The sequence below is a fragment of the Salmo salar genome, chromosome ssa15 (genome assembly GCF_905237065.1).
Source record: "Salmo salar chromosome ssa15, Ssal_v3.1, whole genome shotgun sequence".
NCBI lineage: Eukaryota > Metazoa > Chordata > Actinopteri > Salmoniformes > Salmonidae > Salmo > Salmo salar.
In genome coordinates this window covers 9,931,977-9,952,550 of record NC_059456.1, presented here as the reverse complement: position 1 = coordinate 9,952,550, position 20,574 = coordinate 9,931,977, and the positions used below count along the sequence as shown (strand labels likewise).

General features: G+C 43.9%; 1 protein-coding gene across 1 annotated transcript; it reads right to left on the bottom strand.

Moving 5' to 3' along the window:
• Positions 1-1,133: 1,133 nt before the first annotated feature.
• Positions 1,134-20,357, bottom strand: psat1 (phosphoserine aminotransferase 1). Its single transcript, XM_014143568.2, has 9 exons — positions 20,128-20,357; positions 19,242-19,302; positions 18,764-18,833; positions 14,729-14,934; positions 7,261-7,433; positions 6,700-6,869; positions 4,140-4,268; positions 3,517-3,654; positions 1,134-2,279 (listed from the first exon to the last, which is right to left on the bottom strand). Exons 1-9 carry the CDS (start codon positions 20,182-20,184, stop codon positions 2,177-2,179), a joined length of 1,107 nt encoding a protein of 368 aa, XP_013999043.1. The 5' UTR covers positions 20,185-20,357; the 3' UTR covers positions 1,134-2,176.
• Positions 20,358-20,574: the final 217 nt, after the last annotated feature.

Here is a 20,574-nt window from a genome sequence, read left to right as displayed (position 1 = left end):
AGTCAAACAGGGAAATGGTTCCAATAGTTTTTCCACCATACATTTTCCCCATAGAGGATTTTAAAAAACACTTAAAATAAGGTCTGTGTTTCGTGTATACATACCCTGGCGTGACATTTTGATAAGCAATGCTCCTTATAAGACACGTCGCTGCACTCTATACTCCTCTGTAAACTGGTCAGATAGATACGTTAGCTTACTAGGTACATTAATACTGTAGCTAGCTACCTGACAGGAGTGCTAGCTAGATACGTTAGCTTACTAGGTACATTCATAGCTTTAGGTTGGTAGTTTTTAAGCTCAACTTCCAGATTTCCCACCAAGGACGTTGCCTCTCTGATCATCACTCTCCCTCGCTTGGGCAAGGGACATTTAATGTACACTCGGATGTGACGATATAAAATGTCATTCAAGGACAGTGTTTAGGGCCGAGGTTTGAAACGCAGCCCCTCTCTCCTCAGCAGCAGGCGCACGTGAGGGGAACAGCCGGAACCAGTTTCCGCTGGACAGAAGCTATAAGTTTTATTGAGTTTTAATTGGCTGAAAAAAATTAACAAGCTTGTGCAGTTCTCATCACCTCACACATATTAAAATAACAGAGGACGGGTCCAATCGGGTCCAGTTGGTAAATACATTTTAATTATACATACCCGAGACCCGTGGCAATTATATCAGACCCGACCCAGATCCGAGACAAAAGCCAAAATTTAGGACCCGGACCCGCTCGGAACTCGGTTCTTTAGGACACATGAAGACTCAGAACAGAGTTGTGTAAATATACTGTATTATGTTAGTCCTCAGAACAGAGTTGACTTCGTGTGACCCCTACCACCACATTAACGTAGCGCTACCTAGTGACCTCTTCAGCAACGTGGATTCATCCCTGTGTCAGTGTCTCCACCTAGTAGTGACCTCTTCAGTAACGTGGATTCATCCCTGTGTCTCTACCTAGTGACCTCTTCAGTAACGTGGATTCATCCCTGTGTCTCTACCTAGTGACCTCTTCAGTAACGTGGATTCATCCCTGTGTCAGCGTCTCTACCTAGTGATCTCTTCAGTAACGTGGATTCATCCCTGTGTCAGTGACTATTTACTGTGCATACAGTACAACATTTAAAGACAGGAATAACGTACAAGTTACAGAGTTAGTTTTTAATGGAATGTCAACACTTTAGACAGAAAAACAGATATAACATTTATCCATGTAAATAAATGCCCTTGGATCGTCTACAGTAAATCCACTAACTTGATACAGCTAGAGTTAACAAGCGACAGGAGAGACAATATCAAAAAGGTTAAGGCGTTGTAACATTACCTTTCTAACACTCTGGTAAAAAAGTGCACCTCACCACAGCTATATCCACTATGGTGTCTGACCCAAATGGCACCCTGAACCCATGGACTCTACTACTAGTAACACCACAGTCTGGGGTCAGTGTGTTGAACTGGTCTGGGGTCAGTGTGTTGAGCTGGTCTGGGGTCAGTGTGTTGAGCTGGTCTGGGGTCAGTGTGTTGAGCTGGTCTGGGGTCAGTGTGTTGAGCTGGTCTGGGGTCAGTGTGTTGAGCTGGTCTGGGGTCAGTGTGTTGAGCTGGTCTGGGGTCAGTGTGTTGAGCTGGTCTGGGGTCAGTGTGTTGAGCTGGTCTGGGGTCAGTGTGTTGAGCTGGTCTGGGGTCAGTGTGTTGAGCTGGTCTGGGGTCAGTGTGTTGAGCTGGTCTGGGGTCAGTGTGTTGAGCTGGTCTGGGGTCAGTGAGCTGAACTGGTCTGGGGTCAGTGAGCTGAACTGGTCTGGGGTCAGTTTGGGGTCATGTTCAGGAAAGTTCCATGTTACAAAACAGTCAGACAGAAATGTATCCCATACATCATATACACTGCTGCCCTTAAATTACTTGTTAGTATTATTTCTTATTATTACCCATATTTTTTTTTAACTGCATTGTTGGTTAAGGGCTTGTAAGTAAGCATTTCACAATAAGGTCTACACCTGTTGTATTCGGCACATGTAACTAATATAATTTGATTTGATTGGCTGTCATGTAATAATATGATTGGCTGTCAGGTCTATTCAGTGCATCTCCATCTGTAACGTTGTGAACGTTTCACCTTACTGAACCCTGGTCCCACAGATCCAACAGCATAGCCTGCTCTGATTGGTCCAGCATGCTTTATGGCCTTCTCCTATTGATGCTCCTTAAGGAACTCCTTCATGTAATTGGCCAGAGCCTGAACGTCTTCCACTGACACAGCGTTGTAGAGAGACGCGCGTATTCCTCCCACTGACCTGTAGGGGGAGACACAAACACCATAAGCAAAGACAGACAGACAGACGGACAGACGGACAGACGGACAGACAGGACAGACAGGACAGACAGACAGGCATGTTCAGGGTCTAAAAGGGGAGGTCACCATTCTGTTAGTACTTGTTGACATGGATCTGCTTCTTAATAAAACTATTTGAAACCAGCCATCACATTTCATTATTATTATTAAATATGAATCAACAAATGGAGAAATGCCAGGTTGGAGAGGATCTGTTACACGTTCGTATTGACACAACATTAACAGAGTCAACATAAAGATCTGTCTTCCTTGTCTGTTGGCTTTTATGCATACAAAACCCTTATTACAGATCCTATTTCTCAACGCCGCTGGGTTTTCTAACACGTTTCCCGAAATAGTCACATAACATGCGACAAACCCTGCTGCGGTCATTCGACCATTCTTTAAAAAAGAGACGACGCCGTAATGAGATAAGTAAAGCAGCCGAAGCTCGTGAAAACAGGTCCTTTACAAGATGACATCATGTCAAGAGCATTGGATTATTACTAAAGAGAGTCCAGACAGTCTACTTTAGGAAACTTTGTGAACGGACAGTTAGAGAGAGAATTTTATTTATTTTTTTAAATCAGAGAACTCCCCTTTAAAAAGGACCCTCCAATCAAAGCCAACAGCAGCCTCCCGTGTGGCGCAGCGGTCTAAGGCACTGCATCGCAGTGTTGAGGCGTCACTACAGGCCCGGGTTCGATCCCAGGCTGTGTCACAACCAGCCGTGACCGGGAGTTCCATAGGGCGGCACGCAACCGTTGTTGGAGCGTGCCCCTGGCTATCCGTCCTTTTTTTTAATGGTGCCGTCTGGTTCTCTTCATATAAGGAATTTGAAATGGTTTACACTTTTACTTTTGAGTATATGTTAACAATTACATTTACTTTTGATACTTAAGTATATTTAAAAACCCAAATACTTCTAGACTTTTACACAAGTAGTATTTTACCGGGTGACTTTCACTTGAGTCATTTTCTATTAAAAGGTATCTTTACTTTTACTCAAGTATGAGAATTGGGTACTTTTTTCCACCATTAGTTACATGGTTATTAAATTACACAAACACACCTTGAGCAGAGACACTCAGATGGAAGACCCCTCTTACCCACCAGTGACACATATACACCGTGTGTGTGTGTGTGTGTGTGTGTGTGTGTGTGTGTGTGTGTGTGTGTGTGTGTGTGTGTGTGTGTACCTGTGTCCTTTCAGCGAGATCATCCCCAGTTTGGAGGCTCCATCCAGGAACTCCTTCTCCAGAGTTTCGTCACCCTGTTTCTTCCCCACGCGGAACGGAACGTTCATACGACTACGACACGCCACGTCCACCGGACACCTGACCGCGTAACACACACACACACACACACACACACACACGCCAGTTACCATGGAGACAGGCATGCTCACAACATGTTACACAGGTATACACTTTACAAACTCCATCTTGTAAACCGAACACCTTGTAACATTTCCCAATACACGGCAGTTACCATGGAGACAGGTTTGAGCCAATTCCTACTGAATGTTATTTTCTGTTCAGAATTCCTCCCTCCCTCTCCCCCCCCAATCTTCCCCCCTCCCGTTCTCATCTTCTCCCCCTCCATCTTTCCCCCCCTCCCCATCTCTCTCTCTCCCCTTCATCTCTCCACCCTCCCTCCCTTCATCTCTCCACCCTCCCTCCCTTCATCTCTCCACCCTCCCTCCCTTCATCTCTCCACCCTCCCTCCCTTCATCTCTCCACCCTCCCTCCCTTCATCTCTCCACCCTCCCTCCCTTCATCTCTCCACCCTCCACCCTCCCTCCCTCTGAAAGGATACTAACGTGTAGAAGTGGTTGGAGGAGTTGATGATGTCATAGATCATACTGGATTTCTTCTTGTTAAGCGTTTCCATGCCGTCAACACCTCCGTTGTTCTTGATCCACTCCAGAACCAGACTCATGATGTAGATACTAGAGAGAGAGATATATCTATATACATTCTCTGAGTGTACAAAACATTAGGAACACCTTCCTAATATTGCGTTGCACCCCCACCTCCCTTTTCCCCCCCAGAACAGCCTCAATTCGTCGGGGACATGGACTGTACAAGGTGTTCGAAAACGTTTCACAGGGATGCTGGCCCATGTTGACTCCAATGCTTCCCACAGTTGTGTGAAGTTGGCTGGATGTCCTCTGGGTGGTGGACCATTCTTGATTCACACAGGAAACTGTTGAGTGTGAAAAACCCAGCAGCGTTGCAGTTCTTGACACAAACCGGTGCGCCTGGCTCCTACTACCATACCCCGTTCAAAGGCACTTAAATATGTTGTTGCCCATTCACCCTCAATGGCACACATACACAATCCATGTCTCAATGCTTAAAAATCCTTCTTTAACCTGTCTCCTCCCCTTCATCTACACTGATTGAAGTGGATTTAACAAGTGACATCAATAAGAGATCATAGCTTTCACCTGGATTCACCTGGTCAGTCTATCATGGAAAGAGCAGGTGTTCCTAATATTTTGTATTATAAGGCCTATACTCTTTGTATTTTGGTTCTAAAACAACAAATCCAGAATTTGTTAAAAACATCAAGGGACAGGACATCATAATCCTACTGGAAACATGGTGTCGTGGAGACATAGATACTCAGTGTCCCTCAGGCTATAGAGAAAGTTTACTACCATCAATCAAACATAAAAAATGTTAAAACGGGGCCGAGACTCAGGTGGAATCATCATTTAGCATAAGAAGCCAAGGTAAGTTGCTAGCTAGCATTAAACTTATCTTATAAAAAACAATCAATCAATCATAATCACTAGTTAACTACACATGGTTGATGATATTACTAGTTTAACTAGCCTGTCCTGCGTTGCATATAATCGCTTAGGTACACGTTGCTCCAACCATAAACATCAATGCCTTTCTTAAAATCAATACACAAGTATATATTTTTAAACCTGCATATTTAGTTAATATTGCCTGCTAACATGAATAACTAGGAAAATTGTGTCACTTCTCTTGCAACAGAGTCAGGGTATATGCAGCAGTTTGGGTCGCCTGGCTCGTTGCGAATTAATTTGCCAGAATTTTACGTAATTATGACATAACATTGAAGGTTGTGCAATGTAACAGGAATATTTAGACTTAGGGATGCCACCCGTTAGATAAAATACGGAACGGTTCCGTATTTCACTGAAAGAATAAACGTGATAGTTTCCGGATTCGACCATATTAATGACCAAAGGCTCGTGTTTGTGTGTTATTATATTATAATTAAGTCTATGATTTGATACAGCAGTCTGACTAGCGGTGGAAGGCACCAGCAGGCTCGTAAGCATTCATTCAAACAGCACTTTCGTGCGTTTTGCCAGCAGCTCTTCGCAATGCTTCAAGCATTGCGCTGTTTATGACCTCAAGCCTATCAACTCCCGAAATTAGGCTGGTGTAAATTATGTGAAATGGCTAGCTAGTTAGCGGGGTGCACGCTAATAGCGTTTCAAACGTCACTTGCTCTGCATGGGTAACGCTGCTTCGAGGGTGGCTGTTGTCGATGTGTTCCTGGTTCGAGCCCAGGTAGGAGCGAGGAGAGGGACGGAAGCTATACTGTTACACTGGCAATACTAAAGTGCCTATAAGAACATCCAATAGTCAAAGGTATATGAAATACAAATCGTATAGAGAGAAATAGTCCTATAATTCCTATAATAACTACAACCTAAAACTTCTTACCTGGGAATATTGAAGACTCATGTTAAAAGGAACCACCAGCTTTCATATGTTCTCATGTTCTGAGCAAGGAACTTAAACGTTAGCTTTTTTACATGGCACATATTGCACTTTTACTTTCTTCTCCAACAATGTGTTTTTGCATTATTTAAACCAAATTGAACATGTTTCATTATTTATTTGAGGCTAAATTGATTTTATTGATGTATTATATTAAGTTAAAATAAGTGTTAATTCAGTATTGTTGTAATTGTCATTATTACAATTATTTTTTTTTAAATTAAATAAAAAACAAATAGGCCGATTAATCGGTATCGGCTTTTTTTTTGGGTCGCCCAATAATCGGTATCGGCGTTGAAAAATCAGAATCGGTCAACCTCTAGTAACCACCACATATTTGGACACCCCTCCTTGTACAGTAGCTCTATTATAAATAATAGAAACAGTCCTGACCAAATACTGAACAAAAACAGGAAGGAGTTAGTGCTTCACTTCTGGTGTGCAAAAGAGCAGCAAAGTAAATAAAAACAATATGGGGATGAGGTAGGTAGATTGGGTGGGCTTGTAATGCTTGGTTGGAACATAAGCCTGCACACCCATACCTGCTGTAATCCTGCAGTAATTGAAGCAAGGCACTGTGTGTGTGTGTGTGTGTGTGTGTGTGTGTTTTACCTGAAGCAGGCTGGTGTGTTGTACAGGGAGTTGTTCTGAGCCTGCACTTGGTAGTTAAGGACAATGGGACACTCCGTCAGGGCGTGGCCAATGAGATCCTCTCTCACGATCACCACAGCAACACCAGCACAGCCCACGTTCTTCTGAGCCCCAGCGAAGATCAGCCCAAACTATTAATAACACATTGAATAAACACCAACACACAGGAAGTTATTACTGGGTTATTAACCTTTAATGTTTTTGGTCATTTCTGGGTAAAATAAAATGAAAAAAATTATAATAAATAAATAAAATACACACCATACATTATGCTGCATAACCATAACCTCAAATCAGCACCTCAAATCTCATTTCCATGCTCATGTATTTTAATGAAGTAAATCTGTCGTTCTGCCCCTGAACAAGGCAGTTAACCCACTGTTCCTAAGCCGTCATTGTAAATAAGAATTTGTTCTTAACGGACTTGCCTATTTAAATAAAGGTTAAATAAATCAAACATTTAATGATGTAGCCGATTTTGACTTTGCAGCGTGGGAACAAAAGTGAAATGTTCAACCTTACCTTGGAAACGTCGACGGGTCGGGACAGGAAGTTAGATGACATGTCAGAGACCAGGACGGCTCCGTGGGTTTCGGGGGTGAAGTTGTACTCCACGCCGTGCACTGTCTCGTTGCAGCAGTAATACACGTAGGACGATCCAGGGGTCAACGACCAACTGCTAGGGTCAGGGATCTCTGGAGGACCACACGGTCAGAATCATTAGACCACACGGTCAGAATAATTAGACCACACGGTCAGAATCATTAGACCACACGGTCAGAATCATTAGACCACACGGTCAGAATCATTTGTCAATGACTGACCACGAGAATCTAAATAGGTCAGATTTGCAATGAATAACTTCAATCAGACCCCCGCAGGGTGGGGGGGGGGACGACTAGTGGTGATTAACAACTCACGTCCTGTCGTAAATCAAGCGGGGGGGGGTTCAGGTCTCCCTCTCCAATATTCACCTAAGGAATGTACTTTGTTTCCAAGATACTTTTTCCCGCCGAAACTCTAACACGTTCAAAAGCAACTACTGGAATCAATATTTTTAACATAGACCGTGGGGAATGGTCCGAGGTGATCTATAGAACACTAATGTCATTCTGTTTGTTATTTTGTGATGTCATTAAAAATGTAAGAAAGGAAATACTGTAACTTGGAAAGTATACATGTACCAAGTTTCCATACTCTCCATTGTGCATGTAATATGAAAAATGATTAAAGTGTTTTGTTAAGAGAGGGATGTGATTTGAGAAACAATAAGAGATATTTGTTTTACAAGTGACAAGTCAAGCCTCCAAGTGAGGTCAGAGAGCGTGTCAGCTTGACGGAACAGCTCCTTTCAAACAAACTGTATAAATGATTAATTAAGAAATGAACATAGCAGACCAGAAAAGCATGAAGCTGCAGCTGCACGTTTAAAGTGGATTTGAACTTTGAATCTCAACACGAGGTAGAGAGGATAAACTCACCTCCCGGACAATCACTGGTACGGCTGATTAGCTGTCCTAAGTATCTAGAAAGCGAATTTAAGTGGGACCATTATGTTACTCTGCTCAAACCATCGTATCACACTACTCTCATCACCCCCCACTGGGGAACCATCAACACGGCTAGCTAGCTTATCTTCAAACCATCGTATTACACTACTCTCATCACCCCACTGGGGACCCATCAACACAGCTGGCTAGCCTATCTTCAAATAAGCATCTTCCAGAGCAAATGGTAGGAAAAAGCAACTCTGTAGTTCTGTTCAGGACTACACGACAAGTCATCTGATACCGGACAACTACAGAGAAAAACAGTAGAAAACTTGTTGGAACCCTTTTGGACAATCAGAGTCTTACAAGCGTGCCACAAAAAGGCCTAAACTGTCATGAACAAATACTATATTACAAGCATCAGACACCGAAAGCTCCCTGTTAATCACATTATCCCACCCCTGGTTATTTACCACCGGCTTAACAAGACATGAGCAGCAGCAGTACAATTGCTAGGCCGGCACATATATTCTGATGTGATTTTAAACATTGACATGGACTCAGAACATCCAATTTTTATATATGAACAATTGTAATTGAGTACAAAACTAAGTACAAAACTGACAATTTGGTAAAATATAAATATAGCTTTCGACATGTTACATTTTTCATGCTAGAAAAGGTTGGAGAGACCCCTGCTATATGCCTATAGGTTTTTGTTATATTTTTAGTATATTTACAATGTCACTTATTTGATTCCTTTACTATGTTACTTTGATGGCCAAAAGTAGTGAATTTGGCTAATTCAGCCACACCCGTTGCTGACAGGTGTATAAAATTGAGCAGAGGGATGCAATCTCCATAGACAAACATTGGCAGTAGAATGGCCTTACTGAAGAGCTCAGTGACTTTCAATGTGGCACCGTCATAGGATGCCACCTTTCCAACAAGTCTGTTAGTCAAATTTCTGCCCTGCTAGAGCTGCCCCGGTCAACTGTAAGTGATGTTATTGTGAAGTGTCTTGGAGCAACAACGGTTCAGCCGCGAAGTGGTAGGCCACACAAACTAACAGAACGGGAGCGCCGAGAGCTGAAGCACGTAAGAAATGTCTGTCCTCGGTTGCAACACTCACTACAGAGTTCTAAACTTCCTCTGGAAGCAACGTCAGCACAAGAACTGTTCGTTGGGAGCTTCAGTAAATGGGTTTCTATGGCCGAACAGCCGCACACAAGCCTAAGATCACCATGCGCAATGCCAAGTGTCGGCTGGAGTGGTGTAGAGCTCGCCGCCATTGAACTCTGGAGCAGTGGAAACTCGTTCTCTGGAGTGATGAATCACGCTTCACCATCTGACAGTCCAACGGACGAATCTGGGTTTGGTGGATGCCAGGAGAACACTATCTGCCCCAATGCATAGTGCCAACTGTAAAGTTTGGTGGAGTATGAATAATGGTCTGGGGCTGTTTTTCATGGTTCGGGTTAGGCGTCTTAGTTCCAGTGAAGGGAAATCTTAACGCTACAGCATACAATTAAATTCTAGACGATTCTGTGCTTTCAATTTGGTGGCAAAAGTTTGGAGAAGGCCCTTTCCTGTTTCAGCATGAGAATGCCCCCGTGCACAAAGTGAGGTCCATACAGAAATGGTTTGTCAAAATCGGTGTGGAAAAATTTGAAATGGGCAGGCGCTTGACCACTGGAGGGATGGCGGCCTCCTGTGTTATGATTGCTAACTGGGCTAGACTGAGACTGATCAGAATCAAGTTTTGTATGAGGACACAGGGTCTACCTAGTCTGAGACTGACCGGGATAAAGTCCAGTTATAGATGAGGACATTGTCAAAACCTGCTCAATCTACACTGATGAGTGTGACGATAACAAATGCAGACAACTATGCAGTCCAAAACACAGAGCCTGCCCTGAACTGATGCCCAACCACGTGGAAGCATAGCCTGTCCTGAACTGATGCCCAACCACGTGGAAACATAGCCTGCCCTGAACTGATGCCCAACCACGTGGAAGCATAGCCTGCATGCCAGACGGTCTCTCAGAGAATGACGAGCTCTATTGTATTTGGTGTAACGCTTTAGAACGGCCAGGTGAGTATTGGCTCAGATTGAGTTTTATAGCTGATTTGAACACCATTCATTGTGTTAGTGTAATTATCCACTGCACGAGAGAACTTTCTAAAATACTGTAACTGTTGTTACAGTTACTCTTGAACACTAATGCTGCTTGTCGACTAATACCCATGTTCCACTAGTGTATACACCCTTATGTGGCGCAGCCCATCTTGGCCAGGACGCTCTTGAAAGAGATTTTAAATCTCAATGAGCCTTTCCTGGTTAAATAAAGGTTAAATAATAAATAAATAAAATAATGTTATATGTATAAAATGTCTATAAGTCTTTGCTAGGTAAAGCTCCGCCTTATCTCAGCTCACTGGTCACGATAACAACACCCCACCTGTAGCACACGCTCCAGCAGGTATATCCCACTGGTCATCCCCAAAGCCAACACCTCTTTTGGCCGCCTTCCCAGTTCTCTGCTGCCAAAGACTGGAACGAATTGCAAAAAAAATAAATAATAAAAAACAAACAAAAAAATACAAATAAATAAATTTTTAAAAAAAATAATAAAAAAAAAATAAAAAAGAAAAAATATTAAAAAAAATAACAAAAAAATAAAAATAAAATATAAAAAAAAATCGCTGAAGTAGGAGAATTATATTTCCCTCTAACTTTAAGCATCAGCTATCTGAGCAGCTTACCGATCGCTGCTGCTATACACAGCCCATCTGTAAATAGCCCATCCAACTACCTCATCCCCATATTGTTTTTATTTGCTTTTTTTCTCTTTTGCACACTGGTATTTCTACTTGCACATCATCATCTGCACATTTATCACTCCAGTGTTAACTTACATCTAGACGTTCCGCTAGCGGAACACCTGCTCCAATATCCAATGATGGGCGTGGCGCGAAATACAAAGTCCTCAAAAATCCCAAAACTTCCATTTTTCAAACATATGACTATTTTACACCATTTTAAAGACAAGACTCTCCTTTATCTAACCACACTGTCCGATTTCAAAAAGGCTTTACAGCGAAAGCAAAACATTAGATTATGTCAGCATCTGATCACACTACTAGGACATTATGTTATACAATACATGCATGTTTTGTTCAATCAAGTTCATATTTATATCAAAAAACTGCTTTTTACATTAGCATGTGACGTTCAGAACTAGCATACCCACCGAAACTTCCGGTGAATTTACTAAATTACTCACGATAAACGTTCACAAAAAACAAAATTATTTTAAGAATTATAGATACAGAACTCCTTTATCCAATCGCGGTGTCTGATTTTTTCATATAGCTTTTCGGTGAAAGCACATTTTGCAATATTCTGAGTAGATAGCTCGCCATCACGGGCTAGCTATTTTGACACCCACCAAGTTTGGTACTCACCAAACTCAGATTTACTATAAGAAAAATTGGATTACCTTTGCTGTTCTTCGTCAGAATGCACTCCCAGGACTTCTACTTCAATAACAAATGTTGGTTTGGTTCCAAATAATCCATAGTTATATCCAAATAGCGGCGTTTTGTTGTGCGTTCAAGACACTATCCGAAGGGTAAAGAAGGGTGACGCGCCCGGCGCGTTTCGTGACAAAATAATTCAAAATATTCCATTACCGTACTTCGAAGCATGTCAAACGCTGTTTAAAATCAATTTTTATGCTATTTTTCTCGTAAAAAAGCGATAATATTCCGACCGGGAGTCGTTGTTTTCATTCAAAGACGAAAGAATAAAAACATGGGGTCGCCTCGTGCACGCGCCCCCAGACTCATTGTTCTCAGATCGACCACTATCCAAATGCGCTACTGTTTTTCAGCCATGGCCTGCAAAGTCACCATTCAACGTTCTGGCGCCTTCTGAGAGCGTTAGAAAATGTCACGTTACAGCAGAGATCCCCTGTTTTGGATAGAGATGATCAAGAAGGCCAAGAAATGGTCAGACAGGGTACTTCCTGTACAGAATCTTCTCAGGTTTTGGCCTGCCAAATGAGTTCTGTTATACTCACAGACACCATTCAAACAGTTTTAGAAACTTTGGAGTGTTTTCTATCCAAAGCTAATAATTATATGCATATTCTAGTTTCTGGGCAGGAGTAATAATCAGATTAAAATCGGGTACGTTTTTTATCCAGCCGTGTCAATACTGCCCCCTAGCCCTAACAGGTATTAAGACAAGAAAATAAAAGTTATTTTCCTGACTGGCTTTTCAAAGATGTCTAGAAATGTACACGTTTTGTGCTGTTGTAGGAAGCAATCACTCCCCAGTTGCTGACTACATATTATCTATAACTGGGCTGATAACTCACTAACTAGCAAAGGATATGAACAAATGATCTATAACTGGGATTATAACTCACTAACTACCAAGGGATGTGAACAGTAAACTAGTAAAGGATATGAACAGATGTACACACATCGCTACATGTAACTTTCGCTCTGATCTCAAAACAAGCTCATTTACTCACGACAGCTCATGCTGTAAACACAGTCCAGTTCAAAGTGAATGGGTCAGATCCATATATGGCAATGGTCTATTTGCATATAGGCCTACAGCAGCTATGATTGGTTATGGCGCACCGGTCTGTATAGAGTACGTGCCTGTCAATGCAATAGAATCCTACTCCGATGCATTCTGCCTACAACAACATCTCCTGCATAGTTAGTTAGTTAGTTTTGCATACTAAGTCTCGCATAGGTCGTCATGTTTCGGTATGTTGCATTAAAAAAAAGTGTCTAATATTGCGTTGATTCGATCACAGTTGCCACAGTAAAGGGACACGTTGATAGTGTTAACTAACGGTGGAAAACTCTAGAAAGTTGAGTAAAGTTCATTCTCGTGCTTCTCTGAGTGCGGCAGTCCCTATGGAGCTGCGTGAGGGAACACTGGTCCTCGGCCTGAGTAGATGGTAACAGAAAAGTGTAAGCCTTTCTGGTAAAAAAAACCAAAAAAAAACTGGGATAAATCCTTTATGTGAATGTGCCATAAAACACGTATTAACCTGCAGAGAGAAGAGCTAGTGTTTACAGGGCACTCGCCCCCCCCCCAACAGTCACACCTCTGCTTATGGAACACTCTGTTGCTAGGGGCAACTCTCTCCTAATCGGCATCATGTGACCTGGTCAGCAAATCAGAGGTCTAATCTGGGCTCATAGAACCCTCACACTAGCTCTGAAACTCTTCAGTCATTTCAATTCAAGAGGCTTTATTGGCGCGGGAATCAGCCACGTGTAGTCAGCCAGCGTGGGGGAATCAGCCACGTGTAGTCAGCCAGCGTGGGGGAATCAGCCACGTGTAGTCAGCCAGCGTGGGGGAATCAGCCAGCGTGGGGGAATCAGCCAGCGTGGGGGAATCAGCCAGCGTGGGAATCAGCCAGCGTGGGAATCAGCCAGCGTGGGAATCAGCCAGCGTGGGAATCAGCCAGCGTGGGAATCAGCCAGCGTGGGAATCAGCCAGCGTGGGAATCAGCCAGCGTGGGAATCAGCCAGCGTGGGAATCAGCCAGCGTGTAGTCAGCCAGCGTGTAGTCAGCCAGCGTGTAGTCAGCCAGCGTGTAGTCAGCCAGCGTGTAGTCAGCCAGCGTGTAGTCAGCCAGCGTGGGAATCAGCCAGCGTGGGAATCAGCCACGTGTAGTCAGCCAGCGTGGGAATCAGCCACGTGTAGTCAGCCAGCGTGGGAATCAGCCACGTGTAGTCAGCCAGCCTGGGAATCAGCCACGTGTAGTCAGCCAGCGTGGGAATCAGCCACGTGTAGTCAGCCAGCGTGGGAATCAGCCACGTGTAGTCAGCCAGCGTGGGAATCAGCCACGTGTAGTCAGCCAGCGTGGGAATCAGCCACGTGTAGTCAGCCAGCCTGGGAATCAGCCACGTGTAGTCAGCCAGCCTGGGAATCAGCCACGTGTAGTCAGCCAGCCTGGGAATCAGCCACGTGTAGTCAGCCAGCCTGGGAATCAGCCACGTGTAGTCAGCCAGCCTGGGAATCAGCCACGTGTAGTCAGCCAGCCTGGGAATCAGCCACGTGTAGTCAGCCAGCCTGGGAATCAGCCACGTGTAGTCAGCGTGGGAATCAGCCACGTGTAGTCAGCGTGGGAATCAGCCACGTGTAGTCAGCGTGGGAATCAGCCACGTGTAGTCAGCGTGGGAATCAGCCACGTGTAGTCAGCGTGGGAATCAGCCACGTGTAGTCAGCGTGGGAATCAGCCACGTGTAGTCAGCGTGGGAATCAGCCACGTGTCGTCAGCGTGGGAATAAGCCACGTGTAGTTAGTGTGGGTTAATGGTGTGAGGCGGATAGATAGCGTCAACAGGAGACATGAGGAGTCATTCTGCTACATTAAACTGTTAACACAGAACACTGTGTCTCCTGTTATCACTCGGAGCAACCACTGGCTACACACACACACACACACACACACACCCCCCTTACTGGTGTAGGTGTCCAGTTTGGGGTGAACCACGTTGACCTTGCCGTATTTCTCAGCTTCCTTGGCAGCATTGGACGACCAGGTGCCCGTCACTAGGTAATCAGCACACCTGTCCTCCTTTATACCAATCAGATTGAGGGGGACGGCACTAAACTGGCCCGTCCCGCCCCCCTGGAGGAACAGGACTTTGTAGTTGTCTGGGATACTCCTGGAGAGAGAGAGGGAGGGAGCGAGCGAGGGAACGAGAGAGAGAGGGAGGGAGCGAGCGAACAAGAGAGAGAGGGAGGGAGCGAGGGAATGAGAGAGGGAGGGAGCGAGGGAATGAGAGAGGGAGGGAGCGAGGGAATGAGAGAGGGAGGGAGCGAGGGAACGAGAGAGGGAGGGAGAGAGAGAGAGGGAGGGAGGGGAGAGAGAGGGAGAGAGAGGGAGGGAGGAGAGAGAGAGGGAGAGAGAGGGAGGGAGGGGAGAGAGAGGGAGGGAGGGGAGAGAGAGGGAGGGAGGGGAGAGAGAGAGAGGGAGGGGAGAGAGAGAGAGGGAGGGGAGAGAGAGAGAGGGAGGGGAGAGGGAGGGAGAGAGAGAGAGGGAGGGGAGAGAGGGAGTGAGAATCAATTTTTTTTTTAAATCAACTAGACAGCCTAAGAATTCAAATCCCTAAAAAAGGAATTGAGGAATCTGTCCAACAAAAAACACAGAGACCCAGAAAATCTGAGCCTACACCTTCACTATGGTGAATCACTAAACCAATACAAAAATACACTACGGAAAAAGAAGGAACAGCACGTCAGAAATCAGCTCAATGTAATTGAAGAATCCAGAGAATGTAACCACTTTTGAAAAAATTGGAACACACTAACCAAACACAAAGATTTATCTATCCAAAAACAGAGATGTGTGGATAAATCTCCAATCTTTTCGGCCCTAGAATGATACCACTGTTGGCTAGGCAACAGCGTGGAGTGTTCTAGAACAGGTATTCTCAAACTGGGGGACCCCCAGGGGTACGCCAAATCAAAATGTGATTCACTTTTTGTTTTCTTCACATTTTCAAACAGTCCATTTATATTGTCCCAAGGGGCTATACATTTGGGTGAGGTTCCACTGCCAAAAATACAATTAAACCATTGAGTGTTCAGTGAAATAACAACACAATGTCAAATACAGGTTGCCTAGTCAAACAATTAACATCCAATCACATTAATGGCCCAGGAGTGAAAAGGTGAACGGAAAGGCACTGGAGCAACAAACCGCCCTTGTTGTCTCTGCCTGGCCGGTTCCCCTATCTCCACTGGGATTCTCTGCTTCTACCCCTATTACAGGGGTTGAGTCACTGACGTGGTCTCCCTGTCTGGGTTGGCGCCCCCCCCCCCTTGGGTTGTGCCGTGGCGGAGATCTTTGTGGGCTATACTCGGCATTGTCTCAGGATGGTAAGTTGGTGGTTGAAGATACCACTCTAGTGGTGTGGGGGCTGTGCTTTGGCAAAGTGGGTGGGGTTATATCCTGCCTATTTGGCCCTGTCCGGGGGGTATCATCGGATGGGGCCACAGTGTCTCCTGACCCCTCCTGTCTCAGCCTCCAGTATTTATGCTGCAGTAGTTTGTGTCGGGGGGCTAGGGTCAGTCTGTTATATCTGGAGTATTTCTCCTGTCTTATCCGGTGTCCTGTGTGAATTCAAGTATGCTCTCTCTAGGAGGACCTGAGCCCTAGGACCATGCCTCAGGACTACCTGGCATGATGACTCCTTGTTGTCCCCAGTCCACCTGGCCGTGCTGCTGCTCCAGTTTCAACTGTTCTGCCTGCGGCTATGGAACCCTGACCTGTTCACTGTGATTACTATTATTTGACCATGCTGGTCATTTATGAACATTTGAACATTTTGGCCATGTTCTGTTATAATCTCCACCCGGCACAGCCAGGAGAGGACTGGCCACCCCTCATAGCCTGGTTCCTCTCTAGGTTTCTTCCTAGGTTTTGGCCTTTCTAGGGAGTTTTTCCCGAGCCACCGTGCTTCTACACCTGCATTGCTTGCTGTTTGTGGTTTTAGGCTGGGTTTCTGTAAAGCACTTTGATATATCAGCTGATGTAAGAAGGGCTATATAAATAAATTTGATTAACCGTTACTCTCTCGCGGGAATTCTACTAACGGTCCATATGTAGCCAAACGTAGGGAGACAGACATAGCGGAGTGGTAATGCGCGTGCAAGCAGTTGCTCCCGACGCCACTTGGGTACACTGCAGCATCCACCGAGAGGCTCTTGCTGCCAAAGGAATGCCTGACAGCTTGAAAGACGTTTTAGACACTACAGTGAAAATGGGTAACTTTGTTAAAGCAAGGCCCCTAAACTCTGCACTACGCAATGATATGGGCAGCGACCATGTAACGCTTTTACAACATACAGAAGTGCGCTGGTTATCAAGGGGAAAAGTATTGACAGGTTTTTTTAATTGAGAGACGAGCTTCAAGTTTTCTTTACTGACCATAATTTTCACTTCTCTGACCGCTTGCATGATGACGAGTTTCTCACACGACTGGCCTGTCTGGGTGATGTTTTTTCTCGTCTGAATGATCTGAATCTAGGATTACACTCTCTGCAACTATATTCAATGTGCGGGACAAAATTGAGGCTATGATTAAGAAGTTGGAGCTCTTCTCTGTCTGCAATAACAAGGACAACACACAGGTCTTTCCATCGTTGTATGATTTTTTTGTGTGCAAATAAACTCAAGCTTACGGACAATGTCAAATGTGATATAGTGAAGCACCTGAGCGAGTTGGGTGCGCAATTACGCAGGTACTTCCCGAAACGGATGACACAAACAACTGGATTCGTTATCCCTTTCATGCCCTGCCTTCAGTCTACTTACTGATATCTGAACAAGAGAGCCTCATCGAATTTACAACAATCGGTTCTGTGAAAATTGAATTTAATCAGAAGCCACTGCCAGATTTCTGAATAGGGCTGCGCTCGGAGTATCCGGCCTTGGCAAATCACGCTGTTAAGACACAGATGCCCTTTGCAACCACGTACCTATGTGAGTGGATTCTCGGCCCTCACTAGCATGAAAACTAAATACAGGCAGACTGTGTGGAAAATGATTTAAGACTGAGACTCTCTCCAATACAACCCAACATTGCAGAGTTATGTGCATCCTTTCAAGCACACCCTTCTCATTAACCTGTGGTGAGTTATTCACAATTTTAAAATAAGGTTTTATATGTAAGATGGTTAAATAAAGATAAAAATGATTGATTATTATTATTTGTGCCCTGGTCCTATAAGAACACTGTCACTTCCCACGAGCCGGGTTGTGACAAAAACTCACACTCATTCTTATGGTTAATAAATGTATAGTGTGTGTGTGTGTGTGGCAGGCTTACAATGACGTCAAAAAACAACATTTGAGAATGCGCTGACCCTGGTGCTAGAGGGGGTACAGCTGGAGGTTGAATGACTGAAGGGGTACGGGACTATAAAAAGTTTGGAAACCACTGTTCTAGAATGATACACTGTCGCCTAGCCAACGATGTGGGGTTGTTCTAAAATGATACACTGTTGCCTAGCCAACGATGTGGGGTGTTCTAGAATGCACAACTAGTCTGAAAGGCAGTCATGGTAAACTGCCACGAGTTCAAGCAAAATAATGAGGAAACTCGTTCTCCCAGACAGTTAAACACACGCAGACACCAACTCGTTCTCACAGACAGTTAAACACACGCAGACACCAACACGTTCTCCCAGACAGTTAAACACACGCAGACACCAACTCGTTCTCACAGACAGTTAAACACACGCAGACACCAACTCGTTCTCCCAGACAGTTAAACACACGCAGACACCAACTCGTTCTCCCAGACAGTTAAACACACGCAGAAACCAACTCGTTCTCCCAGACAGTTGTTTCTTAAACACTAGATTTAAACAGAAATCAGGAGCAGAGCAAGAAAATAATAGATAGAGGGAGAGAAGCTCATGACCAGTCGGATGGTGTGTGTGTGTGTGTGTGTGTGTGTGTGAGAGAGAGTGTGTGTTTATACTCACAGTAGCTCCCGTAACAGGTTTTCTGTTGTGTTCATGATCTTGGTGAAGTCTGACGACCGATGGCTCATCTCTACACGGACAGAATAAAATACAATAAAATATTAAAGACACCCTGAGAATGCCAAGTGTGCGAAGCTGTCATCAAGGCAAAGGGCGGCTTCTTTTAAGAATCTCAAATATAAAATATATTTTGATTTGTTTAACAGTTTTTTTTGGTTACTTCCATATGTGTTATTTCATAGTTTTGATGTCTTCTCTATTATTCTACAGTGTAGAAAATAGTAAAAATAAAGAAAAACCCTTGAATGAGTCGGAGTGTCTTAACTTTTGACTGGTACTGTGTGTGTGATATATATATATATAAAATATATATATATATATATATATATATATATATATATATATATAAAATATATATATATATATATATATATATATTTATTAAATAGGTGGAAACAACGTTGATTCAGACACTCACCCAGGACACTGATTCCGCTGCCATTGTAGTCCAGCAGTTCTTTCTGGGCCTGGAACAGCACCTGAAAAATACAGCTCATTCACTTCAATGTAAACCCTTACAAGTCTTCAATACAGCTCATTCACTTCAATGAAAACCCTTACAAGTCTTCAATACAGCTCATTCACTTCAATGTAAACCCTTACAAGTCTTCAATACAGCTCATTCACTTCAATGTAAACCCTTACAAGTCTTCAATACAATTACTTTAGTTTGAATACAGCTCATTCACTTCAATGTAAACCCTTACAAGTCTTCAATACAATTACTTTAGTTTGAATACAGGTCATTCTAAAAACCAATGTAGAGGAACTGAATGAATATGTCTATAAAATAATAATAATAATAAAAACAGACCGGTGCCACCCGGATAAACCAACAGCCCTACCCGACATGACAGTGGTTTTAGCGCCGTCTAGAGACGTATAGCGCCGCTTGGCACCGGAGCGTTTTTCCACATTAACGTTTACGCGCGGCTGATGCAACTCAACTATCTAGTTTCACCCAAGGCCTACCAGCCTACCTCTTACATGATTAACGAGATTTCCTCGTGTTTTAACACGTTGTTTTCTGTTCACAGTCATCAAATGGTCCGTTTACAAAAGATAAATCTATCGTGGCGTTTCAACGACGAAGAGATGCAACAGCGCAATCTCTGGTCTGCTCTCATCAAATACAACGCTTGATTTTTCTATCAAATATATTTTATTCAACTTTGCATTTTTTTGCAAATTGCATTAGGGAAAAAGGTTGCATCCATACAATTAATTTCGGTTTCTCTTCATGTTACAGGCTACATAAATCATTACTTTTTCGGTTTTCAATGCACAGTAAAAAGTCGACTTACAGACTGTGGTAGTTTTGCAGGTCCAGCACCGAAATTAATGGTCTGTTTTGTGTCCATGTTTAAAGTGATTGTGTTGTTTGTTTCTGTAAAGTGTCTGTTGCTTCCTGCTCGGTGTAAATCAGATAGTCAGTGATGCGGATTGCTCCTCTAGCAGCTCCTGTCTCTGTTCATCATGTAGCAGCACCGTGGACCGCATCCAAAAAAAAAAAAAAAACACAGCCAGCGGTTCCTATTGGACAAGCTCACATGCCAAGGCAGGACTGATCAGGCAGTCATTGGTTGATATCGTTTTATCTATCACGCCACTAAAAACGTGTCCAGGACACACGCACGCAAGTCCCCCAGCCAGCACGTCACAGTACATCACTTAACCTTCTGAGAACCATGTGGCTACAGGCCTGGTAAGAGTGTGGTTGTCCTGTATAAAACCTGCAGGATATAGTTGCT